Here is a 15,166-nt window from a genome sequence, read left to right on the forward strand (position 1 = left end):
AGAGAAGATTTAAACTTCTTCAGGGTAGACATACCTCGAAGAGACTCCACTTCGGAGTAGCAAATAGAAATTGTCCCTGAGTCTGCAGGTACACACTTTCACATTTTTGTATTTTACTGTCATTGAGGGAGGGCGCAAATGGGCTAGAAGGAAGAATGTCCAGAGTGAATGGGGACCTTGATTAGGCTAACTGCTTTACCTAGGCAATGAGAAGTGCAGAGAGAGTCCATGGAGGTAACTGGTTTCTGTGATATACTAAGCTGTGTCCATAATGCTATGCACACATCAGAACAGGATGATTTCTGTGCATCATTAAAAATTGGTGAGGGCCAAAGAGGTCATGACAAATTTCTTTAGCCTCCTGAGGAGGTAGAGACACTGGCAAGCGTTCTTGGCTGTGGTGCCAATGTGCTCATAACTAAGAATTTGAAGTTCTGGACTCTCTCAACCCCAGGACCATTGATGTTAACAGCAACATGTGCACTGCTCTCCCTCCTGAAGTTAATGACCAACTCTTTTGTTGACATTGAGGTTGTCATGATTACATCACCATCCTATACTCCAACTCAAAGTTGAGATATGACCCTCTACAGTGGTATCATCTGCAACCTTGTAGACAGAAGTAATGCAGAATCTAGCCATGCAGTCATCAGTGCATAGAGAGAAGAGCATACAAAATCTAAATCATCTTTCATGAAATCCCTTTCAGAGAAAAGATCTGTTCATGAAACTTTAACTCCCAAACACGGGAATATCTGGAGATACTGCAAATCCAAATCCTGATGAAGGGTCTCGGCCCGAATCGTCGACTGTTTACTCTTTTCCATAGATGCCACCTGGTCTACTGAGTTTCTCCAGCATTGTACGTGTTGCCATGAAACTATTTCTCTTTCCAATGATGCTGCCCGACTTGCGGGGTGTTTCCAGCATATTCTGGGTTTATTACTAATCTCCAACATCTGCAGCTGTTTCTTTCACTAAATATGACAAGTTGTACAGAAAGTATTTATCACTTATTGAGCATTTAGTAGCGTAGAGAATGGGACCATTAGTTAGACAGGAAGCACGATCTGCAAATGCCACATAAGTACTGCTATCAATAGAGATTTATTTTATATTTCAGCGTAAATCGATACGATTTTAAGCCACAGCTGACACGGGACCGAAGCAACTCGTGCGCAGTCACTAAGAAATGGCTGCACTTTCACCGCCCCGATCCAAGTGAAGAGGCAGCCACACGCGAACCGCCGATGGCCTCGCCCACCTCTCACACTGCCCGGTCTCCCCGCAATGTCAACGGGAACGCAGACCCCCCTACCTTCCCAACGGAGCGGCGCCTCCAGCCCGGTCGCTCGCCGGCACGCATGCGCGATCCCAGCCGCCCGCGCACGCGCGCACTCACGCAATGCCGGGGGCGGGGCAGGGGGAGGGGCGGGGCCTTCGGTCACGTGGGACCCCCCCCCCCCGTCTTTTTCCCCGCCCCAAAATATCACCAAGTGTCAAGTCAAAATGCTGGAGGAACTCAGCCGGCCAGGCAGCGTCTGATAGCATTTTGTGTGCGTCGCTTGGATTTCCAGCATCTATACATTTCCCTCGTTTACCAAATGTAAATTACTAGGTTGTAAACAAAAGTTATTTACAGATGCTGGAAATATTGAACAACACACTCACATAAAATGCTGGAAAGTAGCATAAACTGTCTTCTCCATTGCCGTACCTAAACAACAAGATCTGAGATGCTGGAAGAGCTCAGAGGGTCCTGCATTTACAAAGCGGTATAAACTGTGTTTCTATAAACTTTAATTAAAAGTAAATAAAGGTGATAACACTGCTGAATGGATTAACCAAATGACATTTAAAATGTAACAAGTTTTGAACTTTTTTTCCCCCCTTTTTCAAGTAATAAGGTTTATTTTTGTAAAAGAAAACAACCAGCCAAGCAGTATACGGAAACAGGCCAGTTAATGTTTTAGTTCTAAGGAAGGATCACTGGCCCCAAAATCGGGGGACAGTCACTGAGATAAAACATTAACTACGTTCTCTTTCCACAGGTGTCAGATTTGAATGTGCAACAACACGAGAAGACACTGCGAATAGCGGACTCTGCCCATGGGCACATTCCTCCCATCATCAGTAGTAACTACAAGAAGCGCTGCCTCCAGAAGGCAACATCCATCAAAGACCCCCACCACTGGGGCCGTCCCATCCTTTTGTAACTACCATTGAGCAGGAGGTTTGGAAGCCTAAAGTCCCACACCTCCAGGTTCCCTTTAACATAATGTGGGACAGGAACTTGAACATAATACTCTTGGACTCAAAAGGGGAAGTGCTACCAACCCACAGTTGATGCTTGAACTTCAGAAAAATATTGATTTATATAGGATCTTTCATCATCTTGTGTCATTCCAAATGCTTTAGAACCAATGGAGGACTTTTATAGAGTCATCATTATTGTAATGTGGGAATCTAGTCAACAAGTTTGAACACTGCAAGCTCCCACAGATGACAATGTGATACGAATCAGATAATCTGCTCACAGAATATATCCAACGCAAATAAAAAATAATTTCTGCAGTCCTACATAATGTTTAATGCGAGCCCTTCAACATTTATCGTCCTGTATTTTTGTTCTTAACATCAAAATTGAAAACAATACACCATAGCACATTAGAAGCACAGGAATAGTTGTTCTACAAACTCTAGCACATGTCACAGACTACATTCTGAAAACATTCATCTCTTTCTTATTGACTCCACCCACAGAAAAAAGTTTTCTTACTAACAGAGAAGTTAAATCAATGGATAATGAACTAATTAAATAAAATGTCAGAATACGTAAACTCCCGGTAAATTTGTGATAACCTAATAGATCAGTCATAGACCAGCTCCTTTCCCCAAGCAGTGAGGCTGTTCAACATCTCCAGCCACTAACCCACCCCTCTACACCCCCAGCCACCACTACTTTATCATCTTTTGTCAGTCACCTTATATACTGTGCCTAGTGTCACTTTATGGACATAAAATCATATGTATATAATCTATTCATATCTATTGTGCTTTTTATTATTGTGTTCTTTAAGTTATATGTCTTTATCAAAGGAAGTGTAAGGTGCTCCTTCCCTCCACTGGCCTGCAGGTCACCATTGGGCAAGGTGTACCACCTGCTTAGCCCCCGATCAGGGTCATAAGAAGACATGAGAGCAGGTGGTGGATGGTCATATGCATATCACAAGCCCAGGTTATGAGACCACTGACAACAGGCAATCTCTGAAGAGTATTGATAATGGCTGGGGTCACCCGTCTTGTAAAGACACTGCCCGGAAGATGGCAATGGCAAAACACTTCTGTAGAAAATTTTGCCAAGATCAATCATGGTCATAAAAACCATGATTGAACATAGAACAGTACAGCACAGTACAGACCCTTCGGCCCACAATGTTGCACCGACCCTTAAACCCTGCCTCCCATATAACCACCACCCACCTTAAATTCCTCCATATACCCGTCTAGTAGTCTCTTAAATTTCACTAGCGTATCTGCCTCCACCACTTACTCAGGCAGTGCACTCCACGCACCAACCACTCTCTGAGTTAAAAACCTTCCTCTAATATCCCCCTTGAACTTCCCACCCCTTACCTTAAAGCCATGTCCTCTTGTATTGAGCAGTGGTGCCCTGGGGAAGAGGCGCTGACTATCCACTCTATCTATTCCTCTTATTATCTTGTACACCTCTATCATGTCTCCTCTCATCCTCCTTCTCTCCAAAGAGTAAAGCCCTAGCTCCCTTAATCTCTGATCATAATGCATACACTCTAAACCAGGCAGCATCCTGGTAAATCTCCTCTGTACCCTTTCCAATGCTTCCAAATCCTTCCTATAGTGAGGTGACCAGAACTGGACACAGTACTCCAAGTGTGGCCTAACCAGAGTTTTATAGAGCTGCATCATTACATCACAACTCTTAAACTCTATCCCTCCACTTATGAAAGCTAATACCCCATAAGCTTTCTTAACTACCCTATCTACCTGTGAGGTAACTTTCAGGGATCTGTGGACATGTACCGCCGCCCCCCCCCCCCCCCGATCTCTCTGCTCTTCCACACTTCCAAGTATCCTGCCATTTACTTTGTACTCTGCCTTGGAGTTTGTCCTTCCAAAGTGTACCACCTTACACTTCTTCCGGTTGAACTCCATCTGCCACTTCTCAGCCCACTTCTGCATCCTATCAATGTCTCTCTGCAACCTTCGACAATCCTCAACACTATCCACAACACCACCAACCTTTGTGTCGTCTGCAAACTTGCCAACCCACCCTTCTACCCCGACATCCAGGTCGTTAATAAAAATCACGAAAAGTAGAGGTCCCAGAACCGATCCTTGTGGGACACCACTAGTCACAATCCTCCAATCCGAATGTACTCCCTCCACAAAACCCTCTGCTTTCTGCAGGCAAGCCAATTCTGAATCCACCTGGCCAAACTTCCCTGGATCCCATGCCTTCTGACTTTCTAAATATGCCTACCATGTGGAACCTTGTCAAATGCCTTACTAAAATCCATGTAGATCACATCCACTGCACTACTCTCATCTATATGCCTGGTCACCTCCTCAAAGAACTCTATCAGGCTTGATAGACACAATCTGCCCTTCACAAAGCCATGCTGACTGTCCCTGATCAGACCATGATTCTCTAAATGCCCAGAGATTCTATCTTTAAGAATCTTTTCCAACAGCTTTCCCACCACAGACGTAAGGCTTACTGGTCTATAATTACCCGGACTATCCCTACTACCTTTTTTGAACAAGGGGACAACATTCACCTCCCTCCAGTCCTCCAGTACCATTCCTAGCCAGAGGCTTAACAATCTCTTCCCTCGCCTCATGGAGCAACCTGGGGAATATTCCGACAGGCCCGGGAACTTATCTGTCCTAATGTATTTTAACAACTCCAACACGTCCTCTCCCTTAATATTAAGATGCTCCAGAACATCAACCTCACTCATATTGTCCTCATCATCATCAAGTTCCCTCTCATTGGTGAATACCAAAGAGAAGTATTCATTGAGGACCTCGCTCACTTCCACAGCCTCCAGGCACATCTTCCCACCTTTATCTCTAATCAGTCCTATCTTCACTCCTGTCATCCTTTTGTTCTTCACATAATTGAAGAATGCCTTGAGGTTTTCCTTTACCCTACTCGCCAAGGCCTTCTCGTGCCCCCTTCTTGCTCTCCTCAGTCCCTTCTTAAGCTCCTTTCTTGCTACCCTATATTCCTCAATAGACCCATCTGATCCTTGCTTCCTAAACCTCATGTATGCTGCCTTCTTCCACCTGACTAGATTTTCCACCTCACTTGTCACCCATGGTTCCTTCACCCTACCATTCATTATCTTCCTCACTGGGACAAATTTATCCCTAACATCCTGCAAGAGATTCCTAAACATCGACCACCTGTCCATAGTACATTTCCCTGAAAAAGCATCATCTCAATTCACACCCGCAAGTTCTAGCCTCATAATTTGCCCTTCCCCAATTAAAAATTTTCCTGTCCTCTCTGATTCTATCCTTTTCCATGATAATGCTTACGTCATACAACATGGCACGGCACATAATGATGATGATTAACTTACTGTGTTTTGTTTGTGCTGTATCGGAGCCAAAGTAATAATTATTTTGTTCTCCTTTACACTTGTGTATTGGAAATGACATTAAACAATCTTCAATACATGATCACGTACTATATTAGTAAACTGGCTGTAAGCTAGAAAGCTACTTAATATCTCGGACCTTTGAAAATACCTAACAGCTGCTAGAGATCATTACTAAGTAATAAGAATTAAGCTTTGTTCCTAACATCATGTGATTCTCTAGAATGTTAAATTTAGGTACCTCATTTATTAATAGATAGACAAAAAATACTAATTAATAATAAATGCTATTTGCAATTTGACCTCATATAATCCCTTTATTTCTAAGAAGATTATTGCTAATGTGGACATAGGTTTTTATGATACTTTGTAGCATTTTACAATGCAAACGTATGTTTTACTCTTTTCTGCAACCTAAGCATTACTAATATGAACACAGATTATTTGTTAAACGTCTTTTGGCACAATCGTGCATACCTTTCTTCAGTGAGTGAATTCTGTTCTGGAACAATAAACAAAATTGTATTCAAATTGTCATATCCAATCCATGATCAAATAACACGTCAGCCTATTTTTACTTACCCTAATGCCTGGAATTGGCGATTTGATCCCTTATTGTTTCATGGTACCTTCTCTGACTGGCATACTAGTGGCATCCTTCGGAGAAGATAATTGTAGGAGATCTTATCTCGTCCAATTCATTAATTGGATATGCAGTTTAAGAATAAGTAAGCCAGCGTCAGTGTCCTCTGCTAGCCTATCGGCGAGGCTCTACTCGGCTGCCAAGAAAAAGAAGGAAAGTCAGATACAGAGAAGGTGAATGTAAAAGAGTGGAAATTGACAACCAGGGTCAAGCATTTTGCGTGTGTGTGCAAGGAGCAGCACCATATGTTACGTACTCTCTCTTTCCATGAAGGCTTCCTGGACAAGAGTGAGGAATAAACATCGACCAAACGCCAGTCTCTTTTTCGAAATAATCCAATTTGTTATGAATGATTTCAATCAATTACATATCACTGTAAATTTAAACATCACTAATCAGATGACATACAGCATGCTAAATAACAATCAACTCAAGGGCCGAATGGTCTACTTCTGCACCTATTGTCTATTGTCTATAACTCATAGAGTCCCGCCTTCGGATGGAGCGAACCCTCTCCACCGTCCTCCACTGGCTGCGCGACTTTCGGGCCCGGCGGCTGCCGTAGGTCAAAGGTCGGCGAAGCCGGCATGGAGGAAGGGGGATGGCGGAGTGCGGGCCGGAGACGGTCGAAGGGCGCGACAACCGCGCGGTCCGCCTCACCGGGGCGCGCCACGCGGAGCGGCGAGGAGGCGCGGAAAAGGCAAGTGCGCGTTTGCGTTCGGTCCCGCTGCCGTGATCAGTGCGCGGGCACGTCGCCCCGTGGCTCGTCACTCACTGAGGGGGTCCCCAGGTCCAGCTTGAGGAGGTGGAGTGGCTGAGTGTGGGTTTGGGAACGGGGAGGGAAAGACGACGAGGATGAAGAGATCTGAAAGTGGGTTTGGGGAAGGAGAGGTGAGAGAAGAGGAGGGGGAAACAGTATGGGTTTTTTTGGGGCGGAGGAGAGAGAGAGAGAAACATAGAAAATAGGTGCAGGAGTAGGCCATTCGGCCCTTCGAGCCTGCACTGCCATTTATTATGATCATGGCTGATCATCCAACTCAGAACCCTGCCCCAGCCTTCCCTCCATACCCCCTGATCCCTTTAGCCACAAGCGCCATATCTAACTCCCTCTTAAATATAGCCAATGAACTGGCCTCAACTGTTTCCTGTGGCAGAGAATTCCACAGATTCACCACTCTCTGTGTGAAGAAGTTTTTCCTAATCTCGGTCCTAAAAGGCTTCCCCTTTATCCTCAAACTGTGACCCCTCGTTCTGGACTTCCCCAACATTGGGAACAATCTTCCTGCATCTAGCCTTTCCAATCCCTTTAGGATTTTATACGTTTCAATCAGATCCCCCCTCAATCTTCTAAGTTCCAACGAGTATAAGCCTAGTTCATCCAGTCTTCCATCATATGAAAGTCCAGCCATCCCAGGAATCAATCTGGTGAACCTTCTATTTACTCCCTCTATGGCAAGGATGTCTTTCCTCAGATTAGGGGACCAAAACGGCACACAATACTCCAGGTGTGGTCTCACCAAGGCCTTGTACAACTGCAGTAGTACCTCCCTGCTCCTGTACTCAAATCCTCTTGCTATAATTGCCAGCATACGATTCGCCTTTTTCATCGCCTGCTGTACCTGCATGCCCACTTTCAATGACTGGTGTATAATAACACCCGGGTCTCATTGCACCTCCCCTTTTCCTAATCAGGCACCATTCAGATAATAATCTGTTTTCCTGTTTTTGCCACCAAAGTGGATAACTTCACATTTATCCATATTAAATTGCATCTGCCATGAATTTGCCCACTCACCTAACCTATCCAAGTAACCCTGCATTCTCTTAGCATCCTCCTCACAGCTAACACTGCCGCCCAGCTTCGTGCCATCCGCAAACTTGGAGATGCTGCATTTAATTCCCTCATCCAAGTCATTAATATATATTGTAAACAACTGGGGTCCCAGCACTGAGCCTTGCGGTACCCCACTGCCTGCCATTCTGAAAAGGTCCCATTTATTCCCACTCTTTGCTTCCTGTCTGCCAACCAATTCTCTATCCACATCAATACCATACCCCCAATACAGTGTGCTTTAAGTTTGCACACTAATCTCCTGTGTGGGACTTTGTCAAAAGCCTTTTGAAAATCCAAATATACCACATCCTCTGGTTCTCCCCTATCCACTCTACTAGTTACATCTTCAAAAAATTCTATGAGATTCGTCAGACATGATTTTCCTTTCACAAATCTATGCTGACTTTGTCGGATGATTTCACAGCTTTTCAAATGTGCTGTTATCACATCTTTGATAACTGACTCTAGCAGTTTCCCCACCTCTGATGTTAGGCTAACCAGTCTATCATTCCCTGGTTTCTCTCTCCTTCCTTTTTTAAAAAGTGGGGTTGCATTAGTCACCCTCCAATCCTCAGGAACTAGTCCAGAATCTAAAGAGTTTTGAAAACAGTTCACAGGCAGGCGGGAAAATATATAAATATATACTAACTTAATATATACATAGAAACATACATAGAAAATAGGTGCAGGAGTAGGCCATTCGGCCCTTCGAGCCTGCACCGCCATTTATTATGATCATGGCTGATCATCCAACTCAGAACCCCGCCCCAGCCTTCCCTCCATACCCCCTGACCCCCGTAGCCACAAGGGCCATATCTAACTCCCTCTTAAATATAGCCAATGAACTGGCCTCAACTGTTTCCTGTGGCAGAGAATTCCACAGATTCAGCACTCTGTGTGTGAAGAAGTTTTTCCTAATCTCGGTCCTAAAAGGCTTCCCCTCTATCCTCAAACTGTGGCCCCTCGTTCTGGACTTCCCCAACATCGGGAACAATCTTCCTGCATCTAGCCTGTCCAATCCCTTTAGGATCTTATACGTTTCAATCAGATCCCCCCTCAATCTTCTAAATTCCAACGAGTACCAGCCCAGTTCATCCAGTCTTTCTTCATATGAAAGTCCTGCCATCCCAGGAATCAATCTGGTGAACCTTCTTTGTACTCCCTCTATGGCAAGGATGTCTTTCCTCAGATTAGGGGACCAAAACTGCACACAATACTCCAGGTGTGGTCTCACCAAGGCCTTGTACAACTGCAGTAGTACCTCCCTGCTCCTGTACTCAAATCCTCTCGCTATAAATGCCAGCATACCATTCGCCTTTTCAAAGATGAGGGTGAGCCCAGGAAGGGAACAGAGATTTGGTCTAGAGAAGAGAGAAAGAGGAGATGGAGGGGGAGTATCATAGAATCGTAAAACATAGAAATATCCAGTTAAGGTGTGCATGCAACCTAGTCAGAATATCTCTGTGTTGGTCTGTGTCTCTTTTAAAGTTTCCTATCCATGAACCTCCTCAAACAACCCTAACCCTAATTGTTGCAATTATACCTACCTGTACTACTTCCTCTGGTAGTTATTTTTTTCTATAAACCCATCACCACTGTGGGAAAAAGTTGTCCCTTCAGTTCTATGGCTGATCAGAAGTTGCTGGCCATGAAGTGCTGGAGTGTGTGCTGGTGCTCCAATTTGCTTCCACATTCCAAAAGCAACCAGATAGTAGGTTACTTGGTCATTGTAAATTGTCCTGTGTTTAGTCTAGGGGTCAATAGGTGAGTTTCTGGGCTGTACGGCTTGTTGGACTGGAAGGGCCTGTTCCATGCTGTATCCATAAAATAAGAATACATTTATGCAAGTTTGTGTGCTTCATATTGGTTATAAAATTGATAGAGTCATTCACCGTGGGCCCTTTGCACCAACACATTCATGTCATGCCACCCAAGATGTCTGTCCAAACTGCCTGCACTGGTCCAGAAATGCCAAAACCTTATAAATCCATGCCTGAATGCCTTCTAAGTATTGTAACTGTACCCATTTCTACAGTTTTATTTGGCAGTTGTTCCGTATCCCTACCATTCTCTGAGTGAGAAGGTTTCCCTTCAGGTCCCTTTTAAGTCTTTCCCCCTCACAAAACTTTATTCTTTAATTTTAGTCTTCCCTATCTTTAGAAAAAGTCTGTGACGATTCACTTTGTCCATATCCCTCATGATTTGACATACCTCCCCCCTCAGCCTCCTGCAGTCCAGGGAAAAGAGACCCAGCATTTTATAACTCAAACCCTTCTGATCCAATGTCACCCTCGTGAATCTTTTCCTATAACTGCGTGATCAGAACTGCACATAATCCAAGGGTGGTCTCACCAACATCTTTTACAGTTGCAACACGACCTCTCAACTCTTGGACTCATTGTCCTGACCAATGCAGACAAGCGTGTCAATTGCTGTCTTCACAACCCTGCCTCCATGTGTCACCACTTTCAGGGAATTATGTACCAGTATCCCTCATTCTCACTGTTCTGTAACGTTCCCCACAGCTCTACCATTTACTGTACAGGTACTTCTCTGGTTTAACTGACCAACATGCAATACCTCACACTCATCCAGGTTAAATTCCATCTGGCCCACTTGCACAGTTCACCTACATCCTGTTGTAATCTTAGATAACCTTCTTCACTGTTCACTAGATCATCAGTTTTGGTGCCATCCACAAGTTTACTAAGCATGTTAAAGTTCAAAGTAAATTTATTAACAACATTGTGAAGCTGCTTTGAATCAGTGACCTGGGTCTGAATGAGTACACCATAGCTGTCACTGACTTCAATAAAACCTGTGTGGATGAGTAAAGCTGTGGATGAACTGGGAGGTTTGTAGTCTGCTGAGGGCTAGATCTGTGGCAATTAAGTCTCGTGACCTAAGTCTGTACAAGAAAACTAGGTATGACTTGTTCAGGGCTATTTCAGGAGCTAGGGAACAATTCTGGATGATGTTGGAGGCAAAATTGGATATACATCAACTCTGGCAGGGTTTGCAAGCCATTGCTTCTTACGAAGCGAAACCCACCATCGTGAATGGCAGTGATGCTTCACTCTCAGGCGAGCTCAATGCCTTCTTATGCTCGCTTTGAAAGGGAGACTAAAGCTACAGCTATGAGGATCCCTGCAGTACCTGGTGACCCTGTGATCTCTCTCAGAGGTCGACGCCAGGCTTTCTTTCAGGAGGGTGAACCCTCACAAGGTGACAGGCCGTAATGGAGTACCTGCCAAGGCTCTGAAAACCTGTGCCAACCAACTGGTGGGGGTGTTTAATGACATTTTCAGTCTCTCACTGCTACAGTCAGAAGTTCCCACTGGCTTTGAAAGGACAACAATTATACCAGTGCCCAAGAAGAGCAATGTGAGCTGCCTTAACAATTATCATCCAGTAGCACTCACGTCCACGGTGATGAAGCGCTTTGAGAGGTTGGTTATAGCTAGAATCAACTCCAGTCTCAGTAAGGACCTGGGCTCACTGCAATTTGTTTATTGCCACAATAGGTCTACGGTGGACGCAATCTCATTGGCTCTTCACATGGCCTTGGATCACCTGGACAATACAAATACCTATGTCAGGATGCTGTTTATTGACTACAGCTCAGCATTTAACACCATAATTCTTACAGTTCTGATTGAAAAGCTCCAGAATTTGGGCCTCTGTACCTCCTTCTGCAACTGGATCCTTGACTTCCTAAGCAGAAGACCACAATCTGCGCAGACTGGAAATGACATCTCCACCTCACTGACAATCAACACTGATGCATCTCAGGGTGTGTGCTTAACCCACTGCTCTACTCTCTCTCCACCCATGACTGTGTGGCTAGGCACAGCTCAAATGCCATCTGTAAATTTGTTGATGATACAACCATTACTGCAGGATCTCAGATGGAGATGAGAAGGAGCGAGATGTATCAGCTAGTGAAGTGGTGTCACAGCAACAACCTCGTACTTAACATCAGTAAGACCAAAACATTGGTTGTAGACTTCAGAAACAGTGAGACAAGGAAACACACACCAATCCTCATAGAGGGATCAAAAGTGGAGAGAGTGAGCAATTTCAAGTTCCTGGGTGTCAGTATTTCTGAGGATCTAATCTGGACCCAACATATTGATGCAGCTATAAAGAAGGCAAGACATCAGCTATATTTCATTAGGACTTTGAGGAGATTTAGTATGTCACCTAAGACACTTGCAAGTTTCTACAGACGTACCATGGAGAGCATTCTAATTGGCTGCATCACTGTCTGGTATGGGGCGGGGGGGGGGCGCTACTGCACAGGATCAAACTAAGCTGCAGAGAGTTGTAAACTTCCATCCATCATGGGCACTAGCCTTCATACATAGACATAGAACATAGAATAGTACAGCACAGTACAGGCCCTTCGGCCCACAATATTGTGCCAACCTTCAAACCCTGCCTCCCATATAAGCCCCCACCTTAAATTCCTCCATATACCTGTCTAGTAGTCTCTGAAACTTCACCAGTGTATCTGCCTCCACCACTGACTCAGGCAGTGCATTCCACGCACCAACCACTCTCTGAGTAAAAAACCTTCCTCTAATATCCCCCTTGAACTTCCCACCCCTTACCTTAAAGCCATGTCCTCTTGTATTGAGCAGTGGTGCCCTGGGAAAGAGGCGCTGGCTATCCACTGGGTCTATTCCTCTTATTATCTTGTACACCTCTATCATGTCTCCTCTCATCCCCCTTCTCTCCAAAAGGCAGCAACCATCATTAAGAACCTTCACCACCCAGGACATGCTCTCTTCTCATTGTTACCATTGCCGCAAAGTTTTACAAATTTCGCGACATATGCTGGTGATATTAAACCTGATTCTGATTCTGAGGTGGTTAATATAAATGACAACAGTGGACCCAGTTAATTCCTGCAGCACACTACCGGTCATCAGTGTCCAATATGAATGACAACTCTCCACTACCACCCTATGCCTCCTTCCAATTTTGTATCCAATTGGTTACAAAGATCCTATGAGATCAAACCTGCCAGAATAGTCTAGCATGTGAGAAGTTTTAAAAGGGCTTGCTAAAGCCCATATAGACTACATGTACCGCCCTGCCCTCATCAATCTTCTTCATTATCTCCTCAAAACACTCAAATTGGTATGATATCCCATACACAAAGCCTTGCTGACCATCATTTGTCAGTTCCTGCGTTTCCAAATGCCGGTAGACCATATCCCTCAGAATCCCTTTTGGAACTTTCTTACCCTTGACGATGGCTTTCTGGCTTATAGTTCCCTGACTTGCCCTTGCAACCCTTTTTAATTAAAGGTAAAAATTTAATTCCCCTCAGTCTTTCAGCTCCTCACCCCAGCTGAAGCTGTTGCAAATCCCTACCAGGGCCCCTGCAGTTTCTTCCCTAATATCCCACAATCTTGTAGGATACACTTGATCTGACCCTGGGGAATTATCCACCTTAATTTGTCATCAGCCCCTCAGCACCTTCTCCATCTGTATATGTTCCAATATATCACTATCATTTCCTTGATTTCTTAGTTTCTGTGACCTTCTCCCCTGTAAGTACAGATGAGTAATATTCATTTAACTCCTTTGCCAACTCCTGTGGCTAACACATAGATGGAACTTATTCCTTCCCTAATTACTTCTTACTCTTCATATACTTAGGATTCTCCCTTGCCTTATCTGTCAAAACTACCTCGTTCTCTTTTTGCCATTGTAAATGTACTTTTACATCTCTTCTACTCAAGGATTCATTTGATCACCTGATCCCAGCTGCCTGTTCCTGACATATCTGATCTCTGTTGTCTAACAGGAGCATGCTGTCCCTGAACTCTCCTTATCTCACTTTTAAAATTCTTAGAGAAAAGATGAAGTTTGGCTTTATTTGTCATACATACATTGAAACATCAGAACACAATGAAATGTGTTGTGTGCGTCAAATGAAACCAGCGAGGATTGCGGAGGGGGCAGCGATCCTTTGCCGTTCTTCCAGCCCCGGCATAGTATGCTCACAACTTACTAACTCTAACCCTGTATATCTTTGGAATGTGGAGGAAAGCCACGTGGTCATGGAGGGAATGTACAAACTCCTTACAGACAGCAGCAGGAATTGAACCCCAGTTGGTGATGGCTGGTACTGTAAAGCAATTGCACTAATTGCTGTGCTGCCGGGCCATGCACTTAGCCACCCTTTACCTGCAAACAGCCTTTCCGATTAACCTTTATAAATTCTTGTATAATGCCTTCAAAGTTTGCCTTACTTCCTATTTAGGATTGACCAATCCTGTCTTATTTCATAACTAATTTAAAATTAATATAGTTATGGTCACGGTGCCAAAGTGCATTGACACTTCTGTCACTTGCCCAGACTTATTCCCAACAGGAGGTTGACGGTTGCCCCTCTCTAGTGTGGTCATTTATGTACCATTTAACAAAACCTCCCTGGACACATTTAACAAATTCCACCTCATCTGAGCACTTGTTACCATGGCAATCCCAGTCAATATAAGGAAAGCTGAACTCTACTAATACTCCAGTCCTATTATTCTTACAGCTGTCTGTGATCGCTCTACATATTTCTTCATCTAATTCCCACTGACTATCGGGGGTCCTGTAATACAATCTTATCAAAGAATTACCCTATTCTTATTTTGAAGTTCCTTGATCTTGATTCACCACCACCAGGTTCAATATTCAAGATTGTTTAATGTCATTTCCGGTACACAAGTAGACTTGTTACTCTGAATCCAAGGCAGCACAATAACACAACAGTAATAATTTAAAGACACAATAAAGATAAATACATAAGATGGCTTAATATATGTAGATTGAGTGTAAGTCCATAAAGTGACGCTAGGAACAGAGTATCTGCACATAAGGTGACTGACAGGAAATGTTAAAGTAGTTGGAGATGTAGGTATGTTGATTGGCCTTGCTGCTGAGGGAAGGTAACTGTTTTTGCATCTGATGGTTCTAGCGCGGGTGCTACGTAGCCTCCTCCCTGAGGCAAGTGGGACAAACCGTCTATGAGCAGGG

At 44.2% G+C, this 15,166-nt stretch overlaps 2 protein-coding genes across 8 annotated transcripts in view; one reads left to right on the forward strand and one right to left on the reverse strand.

Annotated features, from left to right (window-relative positions):
- Positions 1-6,817, reverse strand: part of glmna (glomulin, FKBP associated protein a) — a 55,778-nt gene extending 48,961 nt beyond the window's left edge. For 2 of the 3 annotated variants that reach the window (XR_011887967.1, XM_072273430.1), the window contains exon 1: positions 1,319-1,385. The gene's annotated coding sequence lies outside the window, so the exon portion shown is untranslated. Of the gene's footprint in view, positions 1-1,318; positions 1,386-6,230; positions 6,428-6,547 lie in introns of those variants that run through there. The other variant, XM_072273431.1, reaches the window with a different exon arrangement.
- A 20-nt stretch (positions 6,818-6,837) lies between these two features.
- The window catches only part of rpap2 (RNA polymerase II associated protein 2), a 114,615-nt gene continuing 106,286 nt past the window's right edge, over positions 6,838-15,166 (forward strand). For 4 of the 5 annotated variants that reach the window (XM_072273425.1, XM_072273428.1, XM_072273426.1 and 1 more), the window contains exon 1: positions 6,838-6,991. In XM_072273425.1, coding sequence (XP_072129526.1) covers positions 6,879-6,991 — 113 coding nt within the window. In that variant the 5' untranslated portion in view covers positions 6,838-6,878. Of the gene's footprint in view, positions 6,992-11,649; positions 12,277-15,166 lie in introns of all 5 variants that reach the window. The other variant, XM_072273429.1, reaches the window with a different exon arrangement.

This window comes from Mobula birostris, chromosome 12, assembly GCF_030028105.1.
Source record: "Mobula birostris isolate sMobBir1 chromosome 12, sMobBir1.hap1, whole genome shotgun sequence".
NCBI lineage: Eukaryota > Metazoa > Chordata > Chondrichthyes > Myliobatiformes > Myliobatidae > Mobula > Mobula birostris.